The 17,977-nt window shown below is 47.8% G+C and overlaps 2 protein-coding genes across 8 annotated transcripts in view; one reads left to right on the forward strand and one right to left on the reverse strand.

Annotated features, from left to right (window-relative positions):
• The window catches only part of Bccip (BRCA2 and CDKN1A interacting protein), an 11,813-nt gene extending 4,542 nt beyond the window's left edge, over positions 1-7,271 (forward strand). The window contains exons 2-7 of the mRNA NM_025392.2: positions 314-388; positions 1,025-1,105; positions 2,987-3,076; positions 3,725-3,912; positions 5,230-5,404; positions 6,833-7,271. Of these exons, the coding sequence (NP_079668.2) occupies positions 314-388; positions 1,025-1,105; positions 2,987-3,076; positions 3,725-3,912; positions 5,230-5,404; positions 6,833-7,003 (780 nt within the window). The 3' untranslated portion in view covers positions 7,004-7,271. The remainder of the gene's footprint in view (positions 1-313; positions 389-1,024; positions 1,106-2,986; positions 3,077-3,724; positions 3,913-5,229; positions 5,405-6,832) is intronic.
• The window catches only part of Dhx32 (DEAH (Asp-Glu-Ala-His) box polypeptide 32), a 61,851-nt gene continuing 50,934 nt past the window's right edge, over positions 7,061-17,977 (reverse strand). For 5 of the 7 annotated variants that reach the window (NM_001286031.1, NM_001286032.1, NM_001357685.1 and 2 more), the window contains 5 exons: positions 11,330-11,521; positions 10,526-10,675; positions 9,168-9,355; positions 8,275-8,456; positions 7,061-7,522 (listed from right to left, as the gene is read on the reverse strand). In NM_001286031.1, the coding sequence (NP_001272960.1) occupies positions 7,354-7,522; positions 8,275-8,456; positions 9,168-9,355; positions 10,526-10,675; positions 11,330-11,521 (881 nt within the window). In that variant the 3' untranslated portion in view covers positions 7,061-7,353. The remainder of the gene's footprint in view (positions 7,523-8,274; positions 8,457-9,167; positions 9,356-10,525; positions 10,676-11,329; positions 11,522-17,977) is intronic. The other 2 variants (XM_006507137.2, XM_006507138.2) reach the window with 1 other exon arrangement.

Consider the following 17,977-nt stretch of genomic DNA (forward strand, 5'->3'; position numbering starts at 1 on the left):
ATGAGCACATGTGTGACCCCCACTCTCTTCCCCTTTATGAAACGTCTTGCCGTGTAGCCCAGGCTGGTCTCAAATTATTGATCTTCGTCTGTCTCCCAAGTTGCTGGTTTACACCACCACATTATACTACATTTGTTGTTTTTCTCACTCCCAATCCCCTGAGACGTGTTCTGCAGATAAGTTAGAGAGGAAGAGACCTGAAAGGATGGGACCAAGGAAAGGATGGGGCAAAAGAAAAATGCACAGAATGGAAATCCTGCCTACGCCGTCTGTAAATCTGCCTGTGCTGACCTGCTTTGCATGTTACTTACAGGAAGTGAATATTGAGTTTGAAGCCTATTCCATCTCAGATAACGATTATGGCGGAATTAAGAAATTACTGCAACAGGTACAGTCTTTCCAGAACTTCCCTGTCTGTCTTCTGCACCTTGCTGGAGGGATTTCTCCTTTCCCAGGTGAATGGCTGCTTGTGCCTTTCCTCCTTGTCCCGCTCCTGGTTACAGTGTTAAAGTTTGCTGTACCCTGGAGTGTTTTCCTTTGCATGTGGACACCGCTGAGTTCTGATCTTTCTTATAATTCACATCCAAACATGGTGGGGTCAAAAACAAAAATAATTTTGTAAGGGAGGAAGAGTTTGGCTTACAGTTCAGAGGGGACGCAGTGCACTGCGGCAGGGAGGGCAGGGAGGGCAGGGAGGGCAGGGAGGGCCTCCCCCAGCATCAGCAGCTCAGAAGCCGAGCATTGGTCTTTAGGTAATAGCCACAGACCTGCACCTGCTATACTGTGACTTTACTTCAAACAACATGGCCTGTGTTTCTCTTCTTCCCATGCCTGATTGCTAAATACCACGGGCTCTGTCTTCTCTGACGTTTATCTGACTCTGGCTGTTTGTTTTCCTCCTGGGTTACTTTACAGCCAGCTGGGTCAGCTCACTACATCTCATTGTTCTTGTTTAAATAATGGAATTGCGGTGTTATTAGAAATTGTGTTTTGATCTTAATATAAAATATTTCTCTTCTTTCAGCTTTTTCTAAAAGCCCCCGTGAACACTGCCGAGCTGACGAATCTCCTGATGCAGCAGAACCACATTGGGAGTGTGATTAAGGTCGGTGGGGAGAGGGACACTGTGGCTGCTTTGTCCTCTTTATCTCCTGCTGAAAGGAAGTACTGTGAGGACTGCCCAGAGGTTGCTGCAGTGGTCCAGAGGTACTGTGTGCAGGAATTCAGGCATCACATGTGCGCCCACGAGTGGCCGAGGTTGACTCACACGTTTGCTAGAGCGCTGAGGTTAGCAAGCATAGATGGTAGGTTGAGAGGGTGGATGGATTACAGGGTGTGCACACTTCGCGTCTGCTGTGCTGAGCTGTGTGTGGAAGATGCTGAGCAGCAGCTGGAGCTCTGAGTTTTCCGCAGATGTCAGTCACTGATATCAGGTGTGATCGGAATTGCCACAGGAGAGGGAAGGACAGATGCCCTGGTCATGCCAGCCATGCTTCTCTGAGCAAAATGAGTGGCAGAGACACCAGAGGAGCTGATATGAATGGCTGCAGTGAGAGGGGAAAATGGTATGAGTTCATAAAAGCAAGGAAGGGCTACTTAAGGAAGCACTTGCCCAGTAAGTAGAGTTATAGAAAATGAGGACCCAGCACGGACTCAGCTCTGCCACCTGTCCCCTGGGGCCCTTCTGGTTTCCTGTTGTTGTAAAAGTCCCACAGCTTAGAATTGCAACAGGCATCTGTTTGGTTTGTGGACCTGCCATTTGGACAGAGATCAGATTCACCTCAATTCCTGCTTTGTTCTGTGAGCCAAGAAAGCTTGGCGTGGGGCATTATTGCATGGGTCTCGGTCGGGACTGTTGCTGGGTCAGCTGAAGTATGGAGAAGCTCAGAAAGAGATGGTGGAGGACCAGGGCTGGTTCAGGAGCTACCTTTTCATTTTCATCTAGTTTTGTTGAACTTAAGACATCTTTGCCAACTGGGCAGTGGTGGCTCATTCCATTAATCCCAGCACTTGGGGACAGAGACAGGTGGAGCTCTGAGTTTGAAGACAACCTGGTCTACAGAGCTACTTCCAGGACAGCCAGGGCTACAAGAAACCCTATCTCAAAGAAACAAGCAAGCAAACAAACAAACAAAGCCAACATCTTTGCCAAAGGCTGTCGATGAGCACTAAGAGCCCGTGGTGCTGAAGGCAGCTATAACAGGTACAAGGGCGTACTGGACATCATAGACCCCGCTGGGGTAGAAGTCAGGTTCATCTCATCTTGCTCATTCAATGTGGAGGCCTTGAGAACTTAGTGTGCCAGGCTGAGGGCTTGAGTGCAGTGAGAAGGGAGTTTATGGTGTGGACAAGCAAACAGGCAGTATGTGGACAGATTTAATAAACCCTGGCTAGGGCTTTGTCTCCTAGTGGAGGGGCAATCAGAATAGAGCTAGGGAGTTTAAGATGGTTCATCGTTACCATTCCTTGCTGTTTGCTTTCCCCCTTTGCCCATGTGGCATGTATGTTTCCCACATAAACCCGGGTCTCACATGTAGCTGTAGCTGGCCTGGGCTTCATAGAGAGCCACCTGCCTAAGATTAAAAGCAAGGAGCGCCATACCCAGCTATACATGATTCTTCTTTTCTTTTTGGTTTTTTTCAAGTCAAGGTTTCTCTATGTGGTTCTGGCTGTTGCTATACATGATTAACAGGCATGGTCTATATAGGGAGTCCCAGGTCAGCCAGAACTACACAGGGAGGCCCTGACTTGAAAACGAAACCCAAAGAATCTTGGGTAAAGAAACACAGAGCAGGATGACGTCATTCAGAATGTAAAGAGGGGGGGGGGCAGACGGGTCTGGAGGGAAAGGGTTCTGAACGTTGCCACTCTGCACTCAGGACGCGACGGCAGAAAGACAAGCTTTGGCTTTGCAAAGTGGAAAATTGGTGTTGTACTTCTTTCCAGCCGAATAACGTGAAGTTGAAGTATTTTCCTTTTAAAACAGCAAACAGATGTTTCAGAAGACAGTGATGATGAAGTGGATGAAGATGAGATCTTTGGCTTCATAAGCCTTTTAAATTTGACTGAAAGAAAGGTTAGTTTCACTGAGTGGCTTTTGAAGCCTGGGATCTGCGGTAAGGACGGAGTCTTCTGTGTCAGACTGTGATACTGTCAGGGCAAGTGCTCCTTCCTGCTCTGTTCTCAGTGTGGAGCAGTCTTGTTAGGAGTGATTTGTACCAGCTTAAAGCTGATTTCTTCAGGTGGCATGGTCACTAACATTGTAGTGTCTGGTGTTGGGGCAGCGCTACCGACGCTGGATCTGTTTGCGGGATCCTGCAGCCGGTCTCTGCTCTCAGTACAGTGTGCATACAGAGGGAGGGTTTATTCAGCAGCTTCCAAAGTTGAGAGCCGGCCCTTAACATGGGTTTTGTTATCTCTCTTTATTGACTCAGAAATGAGTTCTGATAAATCTATGCCAGCCGCTTATTCTCTGAGAAGAAGGTGCAGGCCACAGGCCACCTTCAGTTTTCAAAGGAACATTCCAGTTAATTCCAACTGGTTTTGTGAGGTGTAGTAAGATTGCTGTTCCAGTGTGTGAGTGTAAATTATAAACTTGACTTACCACCAATCATGGGATGGTAGTTAGGTGTAGTTATTTTTAGAAGAAACACTAGGGTGTAACGGCAGTGGGAGGAAACCCCTACTCTCGAGGCAGAGAGCAAACCTTCTCTTTACTTTCCAGGGGACTCAGTGTGCTGAACAAATTAAAGAGTTGGTTCTAAGCTTCTGTGAGAAGACCTGTGAGCAGAGCATGGTTGAACAGCTGGACAAGCTTTTGAATGACACCAGCAAGCCTGTGGGCCTTCTGCTAAGTGAAAGATTCATTAACGTCCCTCCACAGATTGCCCTGCCCATGCACCAGCAGCTCCAGTAAGCAGCTCTGGGACGTGCCTTCAGCCGGTTGCTTTTTACAAACCAAGTAGATTCAGAGATGGATCTGTGGGTGTAGGTTGCCTGGGCTGCAGCAGGCTGGGGGTGGGGGGATAGTGCATGGGGGCTGCTCATTTCCAGCATCCAGCCCCTTGAGCAGATTTGATTATTAGTGGCAGAAATTTTAATATTTTCAAAGTTTCAGGTGTTACAGAAGCTGATGAATTTTCAGCACTTTTTACTTTTGACTTGACAGTTTCCACATTCACAGATGCCTGTAATTTGAACAAAATGTTGAACAAATACTAAAAAAACTAGAGTCAGATTCTTACACCCAATCCTTAATACTGCCCCTACTTCTTGGCCTCCTGATGTTGTTTGATGCAGGAGTTTGAAGTTAGAAAAACACTTAAACATAGAACTACACAGTTTAGAGAATGAAGTGAGGGAAGGAGCCTTGATGCCCAGGGTTAGTGTAGACAGGCATGCTAGCTGCCTCCCTCACTGGCCCCTGCTCCTCCCTGCCTCCCTGGCTGCAGCTCACACTGCCCTGTGCCCTCCAAGGTTTGTCCGTGTCTTCCTCTAAGCCCCGGCTCCTGCTTATTGAGTCTCACAGGATTCAACGACTTTCTGCTGATTTTGTGTGGAGCCAAAGTGGATTGTTCTGAATTTATTAGTTTTGTTTAGAGGCAGCTTATTAATTTTGGAAGGAAAGGAAATTCACTGCCATTCTGTTTATTACCTTGGAATTAAGGTTATCTACATCTGTGAAGTTTCTGCAGTGCCACTACACTAGTGACAGGGCTTGTGTAGTCACATGTTCTCATGCCATGCGCTGTGCCTGTGTGCCTCTGAATTTGCAGTTAAACATTGTGCAGGTTTGGGCTGGAGAGATGGCTCAGTGGTTAGGAGCACTGACTGCTCTTCCAGAGGTCCTGAGTTCAGTTCCCAGTGATCACATGGTGGCTCACAGCCATCTGTAATGGGATCAGATGCCCTCTTCTGGTGTATCTGAGGACAGCAACAGTGTGCTAACAACAACAACAAAAAAGTGTAGGTTCTTACTTATTTTAAAATTTGCACAAAACAGTGATTTTGAGTGAATCTGAGATCATTTGTTAGTGGGTAGGAGTCTTTCTGAACTTAGATTCTTCACTGTTTATAGCAAAGCCCAGGCTCATCACATTCTTGGATATAGCCAGCAGCATGAGTCAGCCCAGCCAGTGTGCAGCAGAGTCCAGACGGTGCTGCATCGGCTTTCTCTGGGTCCAGATAGATGTAACCCAGTGGTGACCTGTGTGTGTCTGTGTCTTGTAGGAAAGAACTGTCTGAGGCGCGAAGAACCAACAAGCCATGTGGGAAATGCTGCTTCTACCTGCTGATTAGTAAGACATTTATGGAAGCAGGAAAGTCCAGTTCCAGAAAGAGGCAGGACAGCCTTCAGCAGGGGGCACTGATGTTTGCAAATGCAGAGGAAGAGTTCTTCTATGAGGTAAGGATGCCCCGCTTCATCTCTGTTAGCTCTAGTAGCTGTTCTTGAAAATAAGACATCCTTAGGCTGGGCCATGGCTGTGCACACCTCTAAGTGCAGCACTATGGGGAACAGAGGCAGGGGGATCTCTAAGTTGAAGCCAGCCTGGTCTACCTAGTGAATTTCAGGACAGCCAGGGCTACACAGAGAAACCCTGTCTCTAGAAATTAAAGAAACAAAAACAAAATCTTATCCTCTTGAGTCCTCTAGCCCACCTAGTCTGTGGTCTCTGGCTGCTTGCTAACACACTGTCCAGTATGGGTAGGTGGTGGGGGTGATGTGGGTACTGCCTGGGACCAGTTAGGCACTTAAGAGCATGCTTACAGTGTGATAGTCAAGCCACATTTGCATGTTTCAGTTCTAAGACGTTTCCCATTTGCAGATCTGAGGGACAGTCATCATAGCTGCCCTGTGCCCTGAGGTCTGAGTGTCACCCACTGGTGGATCTCTAGCACTTTCTGTATTGTGACGCTGGGCACCCAAATCCTAGACAGTATTCCTATATCCTTTCTCCATTGCCCTCTTCAAAAATCTTAGGGCTCATTATTTTTCTGAATTGGATAATATAATTTTAAAGAATATATATATATTTGTGTGATGGGGATCATCTCGTAGAGGTGGGGGCTCTGTGCTGGCAGGCCTCTGTTAGCCCCAGGGGTGTAGGGTATCCCTGCATCCAGTTGTGTATATGGACTCTTGGATCAGATCTGTGGTCAGACTGGCAAAGCTGGGGTATTCACCCTTTGCACAGCAGTAGAGATTTGGCTCTGCCTTTGTTGTACAAGAAGTAAACAGCAAACATGGGGTATGGAAGCATGAGGACCTGGGAGGTGGGACACGGTGGCACTTGCCTGTAACCCCAGCAGAGACACAGGAGAATCCTGAGAGCTCGCTGGTCAGCTTCCAGTTCAGTGGTGAACTCGTACAAATGGAGACCATTTCAAAGAGGCCTGTGTAGGATTTCAAGATGGTCTAGCTATGCAAACGCCATGTGGATACACCGAAGTGTCCCAAGCTAACTAAGGAAGCTGCCAGGCATATGAGGATCAGCATTTGAGGACAGTTCTCCTTAGTCCCATCTATTTGTCATAATATTACCTTAACAGTTGAGTGAGACCATGAAAGTAACTTTGGAATTAGAAACAATGTCACCTCTGTCACTTGGCTGCTTGTTCTGGCCTTGAAATGTTACTCCTTCCTTCATTTTGGTCCCCTGTGAGTTGAAATGTGTTTGGTGTTTCATCATGTCTCCCTGAAGTGTGCGTCTGAACTTACTTTATTCTGAGTGTTCCTTCCCTCCGCTGTTAGACGCAGTGCTCTTTATTTGGGTCAGTGAGCTCTGCCTCTGAGTTGTCCACATTTTCCTTCCTGTCTCTTCCTTTGCTACAGAAGGCAATCTTGAAGTTCAGCTACTCGGTGCAGGGGGAGAGCGACACTCGTCTGGGAGGCAGATGGTCCTTCGATGATGTTCCGATGACGCCTTTGCGGACTGTGATGGTAATTCCAGACGACAGGATGAATGAGATCATGGAAACCCTGAAAGACCATCTCTCCGTCTAGTCCATTTCCCCCAGACAGTGACAGGCTTGTTTATGTGTAATTACCAAGAAACCCATTGAAGAGATACTGAAAAACTCATTATTTTATTCAGATTCAAGTCCTCTACAAAAAGTAGGGTTCTGTTCCATGTGTCTGTGACACATTTACAAAATGATTTTTTTCTTTATTTTGGTCAAATTATGAATGATTGGTTAAAAACTTCCAATAAGAAAAGCATGGAATAGTAATTTTAAGAACTTAATAAAACTATTTTTTTATTTTAAAATCATACTTGAAGTGTTCATGTCCAGGGCTGCCCTGGCTTCGGCAGCTCCTGTTGCAGTGTCCGTGTTGCACTATGTTGGGAGAGGTCACTGGATTGTGCATCTCTGCTCAGTAGCATCTGGGCACTTGTCACACACATCCTGGTCCTTGTTCACAGTTTCTGTGGGTAGGTGGCCTGCAGCTTGCTGTAGGATGTCCTTGCTTTCACTAGGAGGCAGGTTACTGAAATAGTACTGTGGTACCAGCTGCATAAATCTGTTCATTTAAAACAAACAGAACTATGAACGCTGGGGAGTGACAGGCAGATGTGGGGGTACGGGTCCCCTCCAGCCCTGGGAGCATGTGCAGACTTGGTATTTCACTGGAAGACTCGGTAGCTTGTGTTGCTTCTGTAGGTAACACAGGCTCTGGTGGTACTGCACTGAGACTCCCTGCACTTGCAAATGTTACTCCTCTGGTACAAATCCACACAGTGGAAGTGCAGCACACCCTCATCAGAGTAGATACTTGGTAGGCAACAAGGGGAGTCTTTGCCACTTAAGTTCACCTAGCTCCACTCTGAGTCCACCTGTGTAAGCTGCGACCCTGAACATCATGCGGTGCCTTTAGGCTGAGTCTGGAGCCAGCTGAGTCCCCATCCCCAGTGTTGCTATTCCTGTCCTTTCACCACTTAGCAGCTAGGGATCTTTATAGGATAGAGAGCCTTCCTCTTGCCTAAACTTCATTGCTGTGCATTGCACTAGGGGTAAAAAGCTGTATACCTTCTGGAACTACCTGTCTCTTCAACCTCACCTTCCCTCCTCCTCTGCATCACCCCATCTCCCACCCACAGCTCCAGCCAGTGGCTATCTGTTGCTAAAAGCTGGCTAAGCCTATTCCTCCACACAGCCAGTGCACTGGTGCCTTCTCTCTAGCAGTCTCATAACTGAGAATGAAACAATCCATGTGTGGCTTATTCCTACAAGTGTGAATTAAAAAGAAAGCCCTTCCTTCCCAATTGGACTTACAGCTCAGGGGAGACTGCGGAGGCGACCCTGATGTAGTTGTTCTCAGATATGCTGAACTGGTGGAAGAGGACCCACTCGGGCATCTTCTTGGTGATGGAATAGCTTGATAAGGGATGCAGCTGAGCAACCTGCTTATGTGTAAGCATCAAGTAGTTACCTGACCCGTCAACATCCCGAGCAATCTAAAAAGCAGGTTCAAAGAAAGAGAATTGATACACAAACATGTTAGTTTAAAAAAAATCTGAAGATTTTCATATAGAATAGCTAAAATAAAATTTGTCACAGATTTCCTATTTTCAGATAGTAGAAAATAAGGCACAGTGACTTTGTCTTTAAACCTGAGCCGGTGACAGTGTAGCCGCAGCACTTTAGGGCTGCTGTTAAGTTAGCGTTGAGGTTATTAAATAAACCCCAGCATGCTTGCTCTGCCATGCTGTCCACGTGCTCCAGGCTACCTCTGCCTGGTCGTCAGCTCAGCTCATACTCTGCCCTCTTACATAGATACCTGCTTTCCCTCACAGATGAAGAACTATTCTGCAAAGTCATTAACACTGGTACAGTGTTGTGTACTCTGATGTGAAGGACATATCTACTATCATTGGCACTAATGTGGCTCCTCACAGGGACGAAAGGAACAGCTGAGGCAGTAGTACATTGGCTTGCTGTGCTCTCAGATCACTAGTAAACAGAGAAGAGGAGCTGTGGTGTGTCAAATTAACATAAAGGATTCTGGCTTGAGAAGACATGTACTTAAATACCAAACCTCAGATAACATCTTTTTAGTGTTCCTTAAAAAGTTTAAGGTCAATCAAACCATCACCATGAGAGAGTGCTGGCTGAGTTTCCCAGGCATGTGGGGCTCACACTTGCCAGGACAGCTCTGCCCTGCTTACCTGCATGAAGTACCCAGAGAGCAGCGCTTTCTTGATGTTCAACCCGTTTTCCTTGGAGCCAAAGGCAGGCTCTGCATAGGGAAGCTCGATCCGCTTGATGATCTCTAAGAGTTCTGCTCGGATAACGTCTGCCATCCTGAGAGCAGAGCAGCTGAGGAAGCAATCGTGACACCACATCTCCACACAGTCTAGAGGGAGAACAAAGGCCACTCAGATGGTGTGTTAGACTTCTCTAAGCTCTATGGAAGGCCATGGGAGTGAGTGGTAGGAAGGTGGCTAGGATTAGGTTCACTGGGGCTGTGGGATCCGCCACACCCATAGCTGCTGCTGAGGGTATGTGAGCTCACCATACTAGACAGTGTGTCAGTGTGAGAAGCACACTGCTGTCGCCTGTGCCTGTGGAGGCACCGGAGACTGCATCAGCATGCACACTTCCTTCTCTGAACAGCAAGGATGTATAGAGCTAGAGACCCAGAGCTGAAGGGAAGCTGTTAGCATCTATTCCTCGGATCATCCCATACTTCATTTAGTAAGGACCTGCCAGGCTGACCTGGGAGTTCATTATGTCAAACACTGGCTCCTTTACCCTAGGTACAACTTTGTTTTAAATTCAAATGTGCTAGTCTGATTCAGTTTGAAGGTACTTTCTTGGCACCTGTAACTGTGTCTTGACTGAAGAATGTGGATAGCCTTGGCCCAGTGGACATCAGACCCTCATCTATCCTGTCCTGTCCACATGTCCCACTCAGAGTAACAGAAGTCCACACTTGGTCTGATGCCATCACGCAGCCTGCTGCTCAAAAGCTGATCCATCACCTTTCCCTCCAGTCCACGTGGAAACACTGCATCCCTGCTCTTGACATGAGCCTTGCAATCTGATCTCAGTTCTTCTACATCATTGCAAACATCATTCACACCTCATCTTCTGGAGCACAGGAAGTGAGGCTGCTCTGTGGGAAGCGGAGGAGCCTCCTTTGGGGAAGCCGGCTGGTCCACTGCTAACCCCAGCTATCTGTCCCCTGCCCTGGCAGCTTCCCCAGCAGTGGGCCCTCACCTGGGGCATTACAGTAGCCACTGCAATTCAGGTGCACCCGTCTCTGTGCTTCAGGCGTGCTGCTTCTGAAAGCTGGCTGACCAGAGTACTAAAGCTCCCCAAATCCAGACCTGTGCCGTGACATGCTAGGCCTCTGGGTGGATGGCAGTGGCCTGTGGTATATTTAGGGACCCAGTGCCATTCTGTTTAAGTGGCTGGTGGGACTATCAGAGAAGGGAGGCTAGTAAATAATTCAAGTATTTGCGCCTCCTCTGGGGAAGGGGAAGGGACTGGGGAGGTGGTTTTGGGGAACATGGTCACATACGTTCATTGGCAGAGTTCAGAACTGTATCTTGGTAGGCATTGTAGACATTGATGAGCGTAAAGTGATCACCTTCAGGGTGCAAGAACGTTTTCCAGCAAGTCACTGCAGCCTCCTCAGCACCATGAGGCACGTGCAAAAAGCAACTGGGAGCTTTAAGATGCAAGAAGTCACAGTCAGCAACATGGAGGACAATCCTGGCCTGATGGTGTGCCAAGGGGCAGGACCCCCGTCTGTAAACCCACTCTTGCCTTGGATCTCTGGATCAATGTGCTGTTCTTAATATTTTTGTTGGCTTGGAAGCCAAGAAATGAAAAGTGAGTGGTCTTAGTGCTTTGTCCTTTTTGTGCACGTTGTTTTGCCAATAGCAGTTAGCACTCTGCTCATATTCTTGTAGAAGCATTGTGTCCAAATGTCAAGGGGCCCAGAGGGTCAGACACAGGCTCAGGACTATGTTCAGATGTAGCACAGCATTTAGTCCATGCTGCTGTCAAGGAATGTATGAAAATAATAGGAGCCGGTATAAAATAACGAAGCTGGCAGGAAACACAGGCCGCCCAGCTGTCTGGGAAACACCGCCTGTGGCTACTGCTTGTTGCCTGTTTTGAGCTACACGCGTCCTTTTGGCAAAAACCCAAGCCCACGCCTTTTGGCCTTTTCTGTTTTTGCATTAATTAAGGTAATTGTAAAGGTTTCCCCTTCTCAGTCTATTAAAACACTTTACTATCCCCTTACATCTAGACTCCATTTGAATCTGTACGTGCTGTGGATTCACAGTACCTAGAGAGAAAGGTCTTTAAGGAATACCTGTTACCATGGCAGCGATGGTTAGCATTTCGTCTACACAGTCAAATTCACAGGATGCTAAGATAGACTTTGAGAGCTGTGGATCCAGAGGAAACTCAGACATGATGATTCCAAACTCAGAGAGATTCCCATCGTTGTCCAGGGCTGCCAGGTAATCTAAATCTTCCAGTGCCTGCATCAGGCTTTCTGGAGCTAGGAAAGAGGAAAAAAGTGAATTTTACACAACTGAGGGGGCAGCACGTAGTGACTTTTCATTTTTGCATAAAACAAACAACCAATGAACAGAATCGGTAAAGCAAGAATTGGTCAGACACTAAGCCCGTAGCTTCTGAGGCTGACAGGGTACACCTTATGGCTATCTAGACAAGGACCCTGAAACCGTGGCAGGCTCCTCAGAGGACAGCCACGGACTCACTGCATTTTGCTGCAGTTCTGAGGGGTCAAAGTTGAGGATCTAGGGATCCGAGATCTCTCCTGACCAGGCAGCCATGTTCCAGTCGCTGTGACTTGGAACACGTGGTACTCAAACAACATCTGGAGCAGAGCCTGCTCTCACCAACGGGCCAGCCAGCTCGGCAGCTGCTGCAGGCACAGAACGCTGAACTATGGAAGCAGCTCTTGCACAAGCCTACAAAGCTAGCCTGAGTATACTTAAGGGAAGACATAATATTTGTTGCTCAATAAGGCAAAACATACATGGTCTAGAATCTAGTAAACTGAGGTCCGACAAGGAGAACGAGAGCTAAGACAGAGTGGCCTAGAAGTCACAAGAAAAGCAGAAACACCAGACACAAACACACAAGGTTACTGCAAACAGACAAACCTATCCCATCTCTCATTTCTTAGATAACATGGGCACTCCTACAGTGTGTATTAATTTCCACATCTGCTCAATTTCCACAAAGAAGTCTACTTACTCTCTGTCCTTCTGGGACCAAGTTCTATTAAATACACTGTTTCACCTGTCTGCCACCTGGTATTCCTATAAAGGCTACACCAACTCCTACTGTGCTGAAAACCTGAAAACTGCCTTTTGTCAGTCTCAGTCCTGGAATGTGTGTGGTGTTCGGGAGGCAACACCTATAGGCCTAACCCAGAAGCAACTGAATCTGCCTGTCCCTGAGTTTTAAGTGGCTGACGAGAAAACAATGACTCACTTGCTATCTTTACACTTTGACCACCAAAGGTAACGGTCAGAATTCAAGGCACACCGAGAAACTGCAGCCTCCTCACAAGCTCTAATGTGATCCCATTCCCACTATGGTCGGGAAGCCAAGAAAGCTTTTAGAAACCACAAGTGTGGTCTGGGGTACGGCAGGGAGAGCAGAGCATCTGAGGTGAGAGACTAGGAACAGAGAGGGTGGGGAGGAGCCTGCTGAGACTAACACTCGGGGGAGACAGTGAAATCATTCACCTATTGCCTGTGATCGTCCCCCATCAACATTTACCAAGTGGAATGCTTTCTTTATCGTTCTCCCTGGGCACGTTGGGCTTGACCTTACTGGTAAACACACAGCCTTGAGTCTGCAGTTCCAGGAAAGGAACTAACAGGCTACTTAGTAGTCCCAGAGTTCCATCAGGGATCTGTGGGACCTGAAAGGGGGCTTCGGATGTGCCAGAGAAGGTGCAGGGGCGGCTGCAGGAAGGAGCATGGCTGTGCTGAAACAGCGAGGGACTGGGAGCACTAGCTGGCATTATACAATTTCATGTCATTGTATTTATATTATCCTATAGGAAACAGGTTTCAAATACAGCTACCCTCGGGAATGTTACAGAACCCTATGCCTCTGCTTGTCTGGGATGGGTAAGTACTTCCAGGTACAGAACAAGACAGGAAGTCTTTGGTAAGCAGGCCTCAAAAGCCATAGTCAGGCCTTCCTCAGCATGCTCCTCCTCAGCTTGTATTACCAGCCAGGGTGAAAGATTAGGGCTCCTCGGTCACTAGACATGGGAAGGGCTGAGAGGGGACTCTCCAACCACGAGAGGGACACTGATAGAAGTCATGCCACGAGCCTGGCTCTCAGATGATGGCTGTGGCAGACTTTCAGACGCTCAGGAGTAAGGGTGACAGCTCAGCTGAGCTTTGCTGGGCCCTGAGACCTCGCCCATACCAGCTTGGCTCCTGCCTGTGGCACAGCAGAAAGTACAAGTGGAACACAGACAGCCATAGGCCTCCCTCAAACCTTTTTGCCAAGCAAGCCACATCAGTACCGGGACTAGTTAGGTCTCAGAGAGAACCGGGTCAGAAAGGGGCTGAGTTTGTCTCCACACAAGGCCTGCTCACACTATGCTAAAGAAGACTGCTGGCCTTCCTCAAGACACAGCTGTCAGTGTCCCCAGGATAAGGCACTGTGACTGCTAGCTCTTTTTTTTTTTTTAACTTTTTATTAGGTATTTTCCTCATTTACATTTCCAATGCTATCCCAAAAGTCCCCCATACCCTCCCACCCACTCCCCTACCCACCCACTCCCACTTTTTGGCCCTGACGTTCCCCTGTACTGGGGCATATAAAGTTTGCAAGTCCAATGGGCCTCTCTTTCCAATGATGGTTGACTAGGCCATCTTCTGATATATATGCAGCTAGAGTCAAGAGCTCCGGGGTACTGGTTAGTTCATAATGTTGTTCCACCTATAGGGTTGCAGATCCCTTTAGCTCCTTGGCTACTTTCTCTAGCTCCTCCATTGGGGGCCCTGTGATCCATCCAATAGCTGACTGTGAGCATCCACTTCTGTGTTTGCTAGGCCCCGGGACTGCTAGCTCTTAACACACAATGATACCCTTGAAAGATGTTCTTTGCAGTGTAACTAGAAGTCTCCCCACTCCACAGCATCTAAGACCAAGCTTCAAACAAGGCTTAGCACTGCAGTGAGATAGCATAGCATTGGCTTTACCAAAACCACCAGGGGAAAAAACAAAACAGGCCAGAACAATGCATGGGGCTGGAGCAATAGCTTAATGGCTAAGAGCACTGGCTCCTCTTCTAGAGAACCCTGGTTCAATTCCCAGTACCTCCATGGTGGCTCACACCATCTGTAACTACAACCCTGATCCTCCTGTGGACCGTGTACTTAGTGTACAGACCTACAGGAACCCTGATCCTCCTCTGGACTGTGTACTTAGTGTACAGACCTACATGAAGGCAAAACATCCACACACATAAAAAAATTAATAAATAATAAAATTAGTATTTATAAATGTACAAGCTTAAAATGGAAGAGCCTGGCTCTGATGAGGACGGGGGGGGGGGGGAGGGGGAGTGTTGCGGGTGGAGTGGGGAAGAGGGGAACAGCTTCTAAGACAGTGTCACAGGCCACACTTCCTAGTACCTGGTGTGTACAGGACCTTTACAAGATCCACAGCACTTCTACATTTGAATCTCTTGTCTGGCCAAGGCTGAGTGGCCAGCCAGTTGGTTCCGTATTTGTTTAATGAGCAGCACCTTTCCAGAAGCCATGCTCTGCGAGCACAGCTGACATGACTCTAAAAGAGCAAGGCCAGCAGTCTTAGTATCTAGAAACCCATCTCAGGGGCACTGTGGTGACATCTCCTCATCACTGTGATCACTGTCTGTTTGCACATTTATGGAAAGTACCGTCTTAGTCTAGGTAGGTAGCCTTGGGCAGCTAGGAGTCGCTCAGACCTGCAATGCCAAGCATTTATTGAACCCCAGTCACTTGTCTAAGGGATGAAAAAATATTAACTAGCTGACCTGAGCCCTGAGGCAGTTACTTTGATTGTGGTTATATTAAAACTATTTCTATTCTATGCCTCTAACTTCCTCCCTAATTAAGTTTTCACTATCTGTAAAATGACTTTCTAATGCTTCCAAGGTGCTCCAGTGGGTTGCGTCTTGGAAACTGTTCTTGGAATGTTCCTCTTTGTACACACACACTCACACACACACACACACACACACACACGCACACACACAAGAATGCACACATCCCTCTCTGAAGATGGTGATAAATTCTGTGTGGCCTTTGCACAAACAATGGTGTCTGTGCAGACCCAGCACTCAGACCAGAGGACGGCTCAGTGGGGAAAATGCTTGCAGCACAAGCCTGACAGCCTGAACGACACTCTGGAATCCACATGGTGGAAGAAAAGAAGGGACTCCTGCAAGTTGTATTCTGAACTTCTCAGATAAATGTAATAAAAATAGATAAACAACAACAAGATTCTAGCTATGGTCTTTGCGGGTGCAGTGGTAGAACAACTGCTTAGCTTTGGGCTGTCGGAGGTAGCATGCAGCATGCGTCCTGCCTGCAGAGAGGAGTCTCTGTCCAAAGCTCCTGATGCAGCTCTGACGACTGAGCCAAGCTAGCAGGTGGCTTTCTCTCACTCCCTAGTACAGACTGTGGCACTTTGGACCAATCTGTGTTTTCAATCCATCACAGACTTGCAGACATCCTCACAAATGCCTCTGGGAGTGTGGCTGTGATGACAGAAGCGCCAGGTTCACTAACTCAGGAGCCTTCTAGTGAAAAGTGTGCACCTGAGCCCTGATGGGGCCACTGCAGAGCTGGATTCCCCTTCTAATTGGCCTCTGCAAGGAGGAGTCTGGCCCCGCCTGCACAGTGTGTTCTCTTCAGTACCCTGTCTTTTTGCATACACCAAGCTACAAGTCCTAGTGGGTACAGTTCATTTTTCTCTTCCTTCTCTCCTTCCTTCTTTCTTTTCTTCCTTTCTCCCTCCCTCCTCCCTTTCTTCCTTCCTCCCTCCCCACCTGCTTCTGGTTTCAGACCTGGCCTCCAGTTTCTCCTAGTATCCCTCAGACCCTGCCCCAACCTTGAACTTTCCAGCCCAGGGGCTAGGCTGCCCTTCCCCAAAGGCTCTTCCCTATATAATCCAGATATTTTGACCCCTCTACTTCTTTTCTGTCTCTGCAGCCACCCCACCCCTTTCTCTCTTTCTTCCCCTTCCCTCTCCCCATGGTGACTCCCCGGCCTCAGTCCTTGGGACCCCATGAACTCCCCGAGAGCCACTTCCCAATAAACCTGCCTTTAATATATTCTAATCTGGCTTGAATTGGCTCATTTCACTGGCAGAGAAATAACCTATCCTGATTGATCTTGAACTTCCAATTCTCCTGCCTCCAGTTCCATTCTGTAAGCTCTGTGGTTATAGACACGTATCACCATGCCTGACTCTCATTTTTCTTTTCAAATCTCAGAAATCCTGGTCATCTCAACTCAAAACCAGTTTTATCTGCAACAAGTTAAAACAAATTCTGAATCAGAGCAAAGAGATGACATTCGGCAGAGGCAGGGGCATTTTGCCTGGTTTCTCTTCAAATCCCTGTCCAGGTACCTTTGCCTTCCAAGGACAATAACAGTCTCAGCCATCTGTTTCTGCTGAGGCACTCGGTTAGTCCTGGTCTTCCTGACCCAGATCAACAGTGGCTGTGACACTTATGTGGAGGTCATTCCTCATGCAGCCAAGGAAAAGGGAAAAACAAAACAAATAAATAAAACAACCCCCCTGGATTTCATGTTTCTGCAGAGCGCCATGCTGAGGGAACTCACTTAGCTGCCGAGAGCCTCGTCATGCCAAGGCTACTGCCACACGGTCCACAGAGCCTGAGAGCCAAGGTCACTGCCACACAGTTCACAGAGCCTGAGAGCCAAGGCCACTGCCACACGGTTCACAGAGCCTGAGAGCCAGAGCTCGCTGTGCTCGGACATTTCAATTATATGTTGGCCACAAGCTTCTTCTATGTTTTTTTTTTTTGGTTTGGTTGGTTTTTTTGTTTCCAAAATGATGAGTCAGAGTTCATCCACAATGATATTTCCCCAAGCACAGCAGAAAACAGCTGCTGGCATTATCAGGAGCCAAAAATAAATGGTGACTCTGACCCCTTTGTTCCCAGTTATCAGTTTGAAACCTCACGAGGTAAGCAGCAAACAGGAGCCACACAGAGAGCAGGGAGCCCACAGGCCAGCCAAAGGCTTCCTTTCAGGTATCTCTGATGTTTGATTTCTTCAGAACCCTCTTGCAGGCCTACTCTTACTTCCCCCTTCACATCTAGTCCATCAAACATCCCCTGTCCTGAGCAGAAAGATGCTGAGGGCACCAAGGCAGAGTAGTAGGCTGGATGGCAGCGTTAGCGGGTGACACGCACTTGGCTAACACTGTAGCATGCAGTCTCTAAGGCCCATCCTGACCATGAAAAGTCTAGCCTGGAATGTGTCTCAGTAGTGGAACACTCTCATAGGCTGCTCGGGCTCTGGGTTCAACCCCTAACAACAAAATGTAAAAGCAACAAAAACAGTGAAAACCCTTCTGCAGAGGAGGCTTCTGGAAAGATCACTGTAGCAGATCCGTCGGTGGCAAACACCGACCCATGTGAAGTTCAGGGACCATCATGCAGCAAGGAGGAAGTGGATGGGATTCCCACCCGAGATGTCATCCTCGGGGCCAGGACGAGGTGAAGGGAGCATGCACACAGGCCCGGGTCACACAGCCCCCATCTCAAACACTCCTACCTCCTACTTATCTGTCTTGCTAAATACAGCAAAGGACAGAGACATTACAGGCAGATTGTCATTTACTTCCAGGGTAGGCATCATGGAAAAGTTTAACCACTGGCCAAAAGTGTGGGGAAATTTAAGTTACTTCTACGTAAATGGAAGCAAAAACTAAGGTA

Source organism: Mus musculus, chromosome 7 (genome assembly GCF_000001635.26).
Source record: "Mus musculus strain C57BL/6J chromosome 7, GRCm38.p6 C57BL/6J".
NCBI lineage: Eukaryota > Metazoa > Chordata > Mammalia > Rodentia > Muridae > Mus > Mus musculus.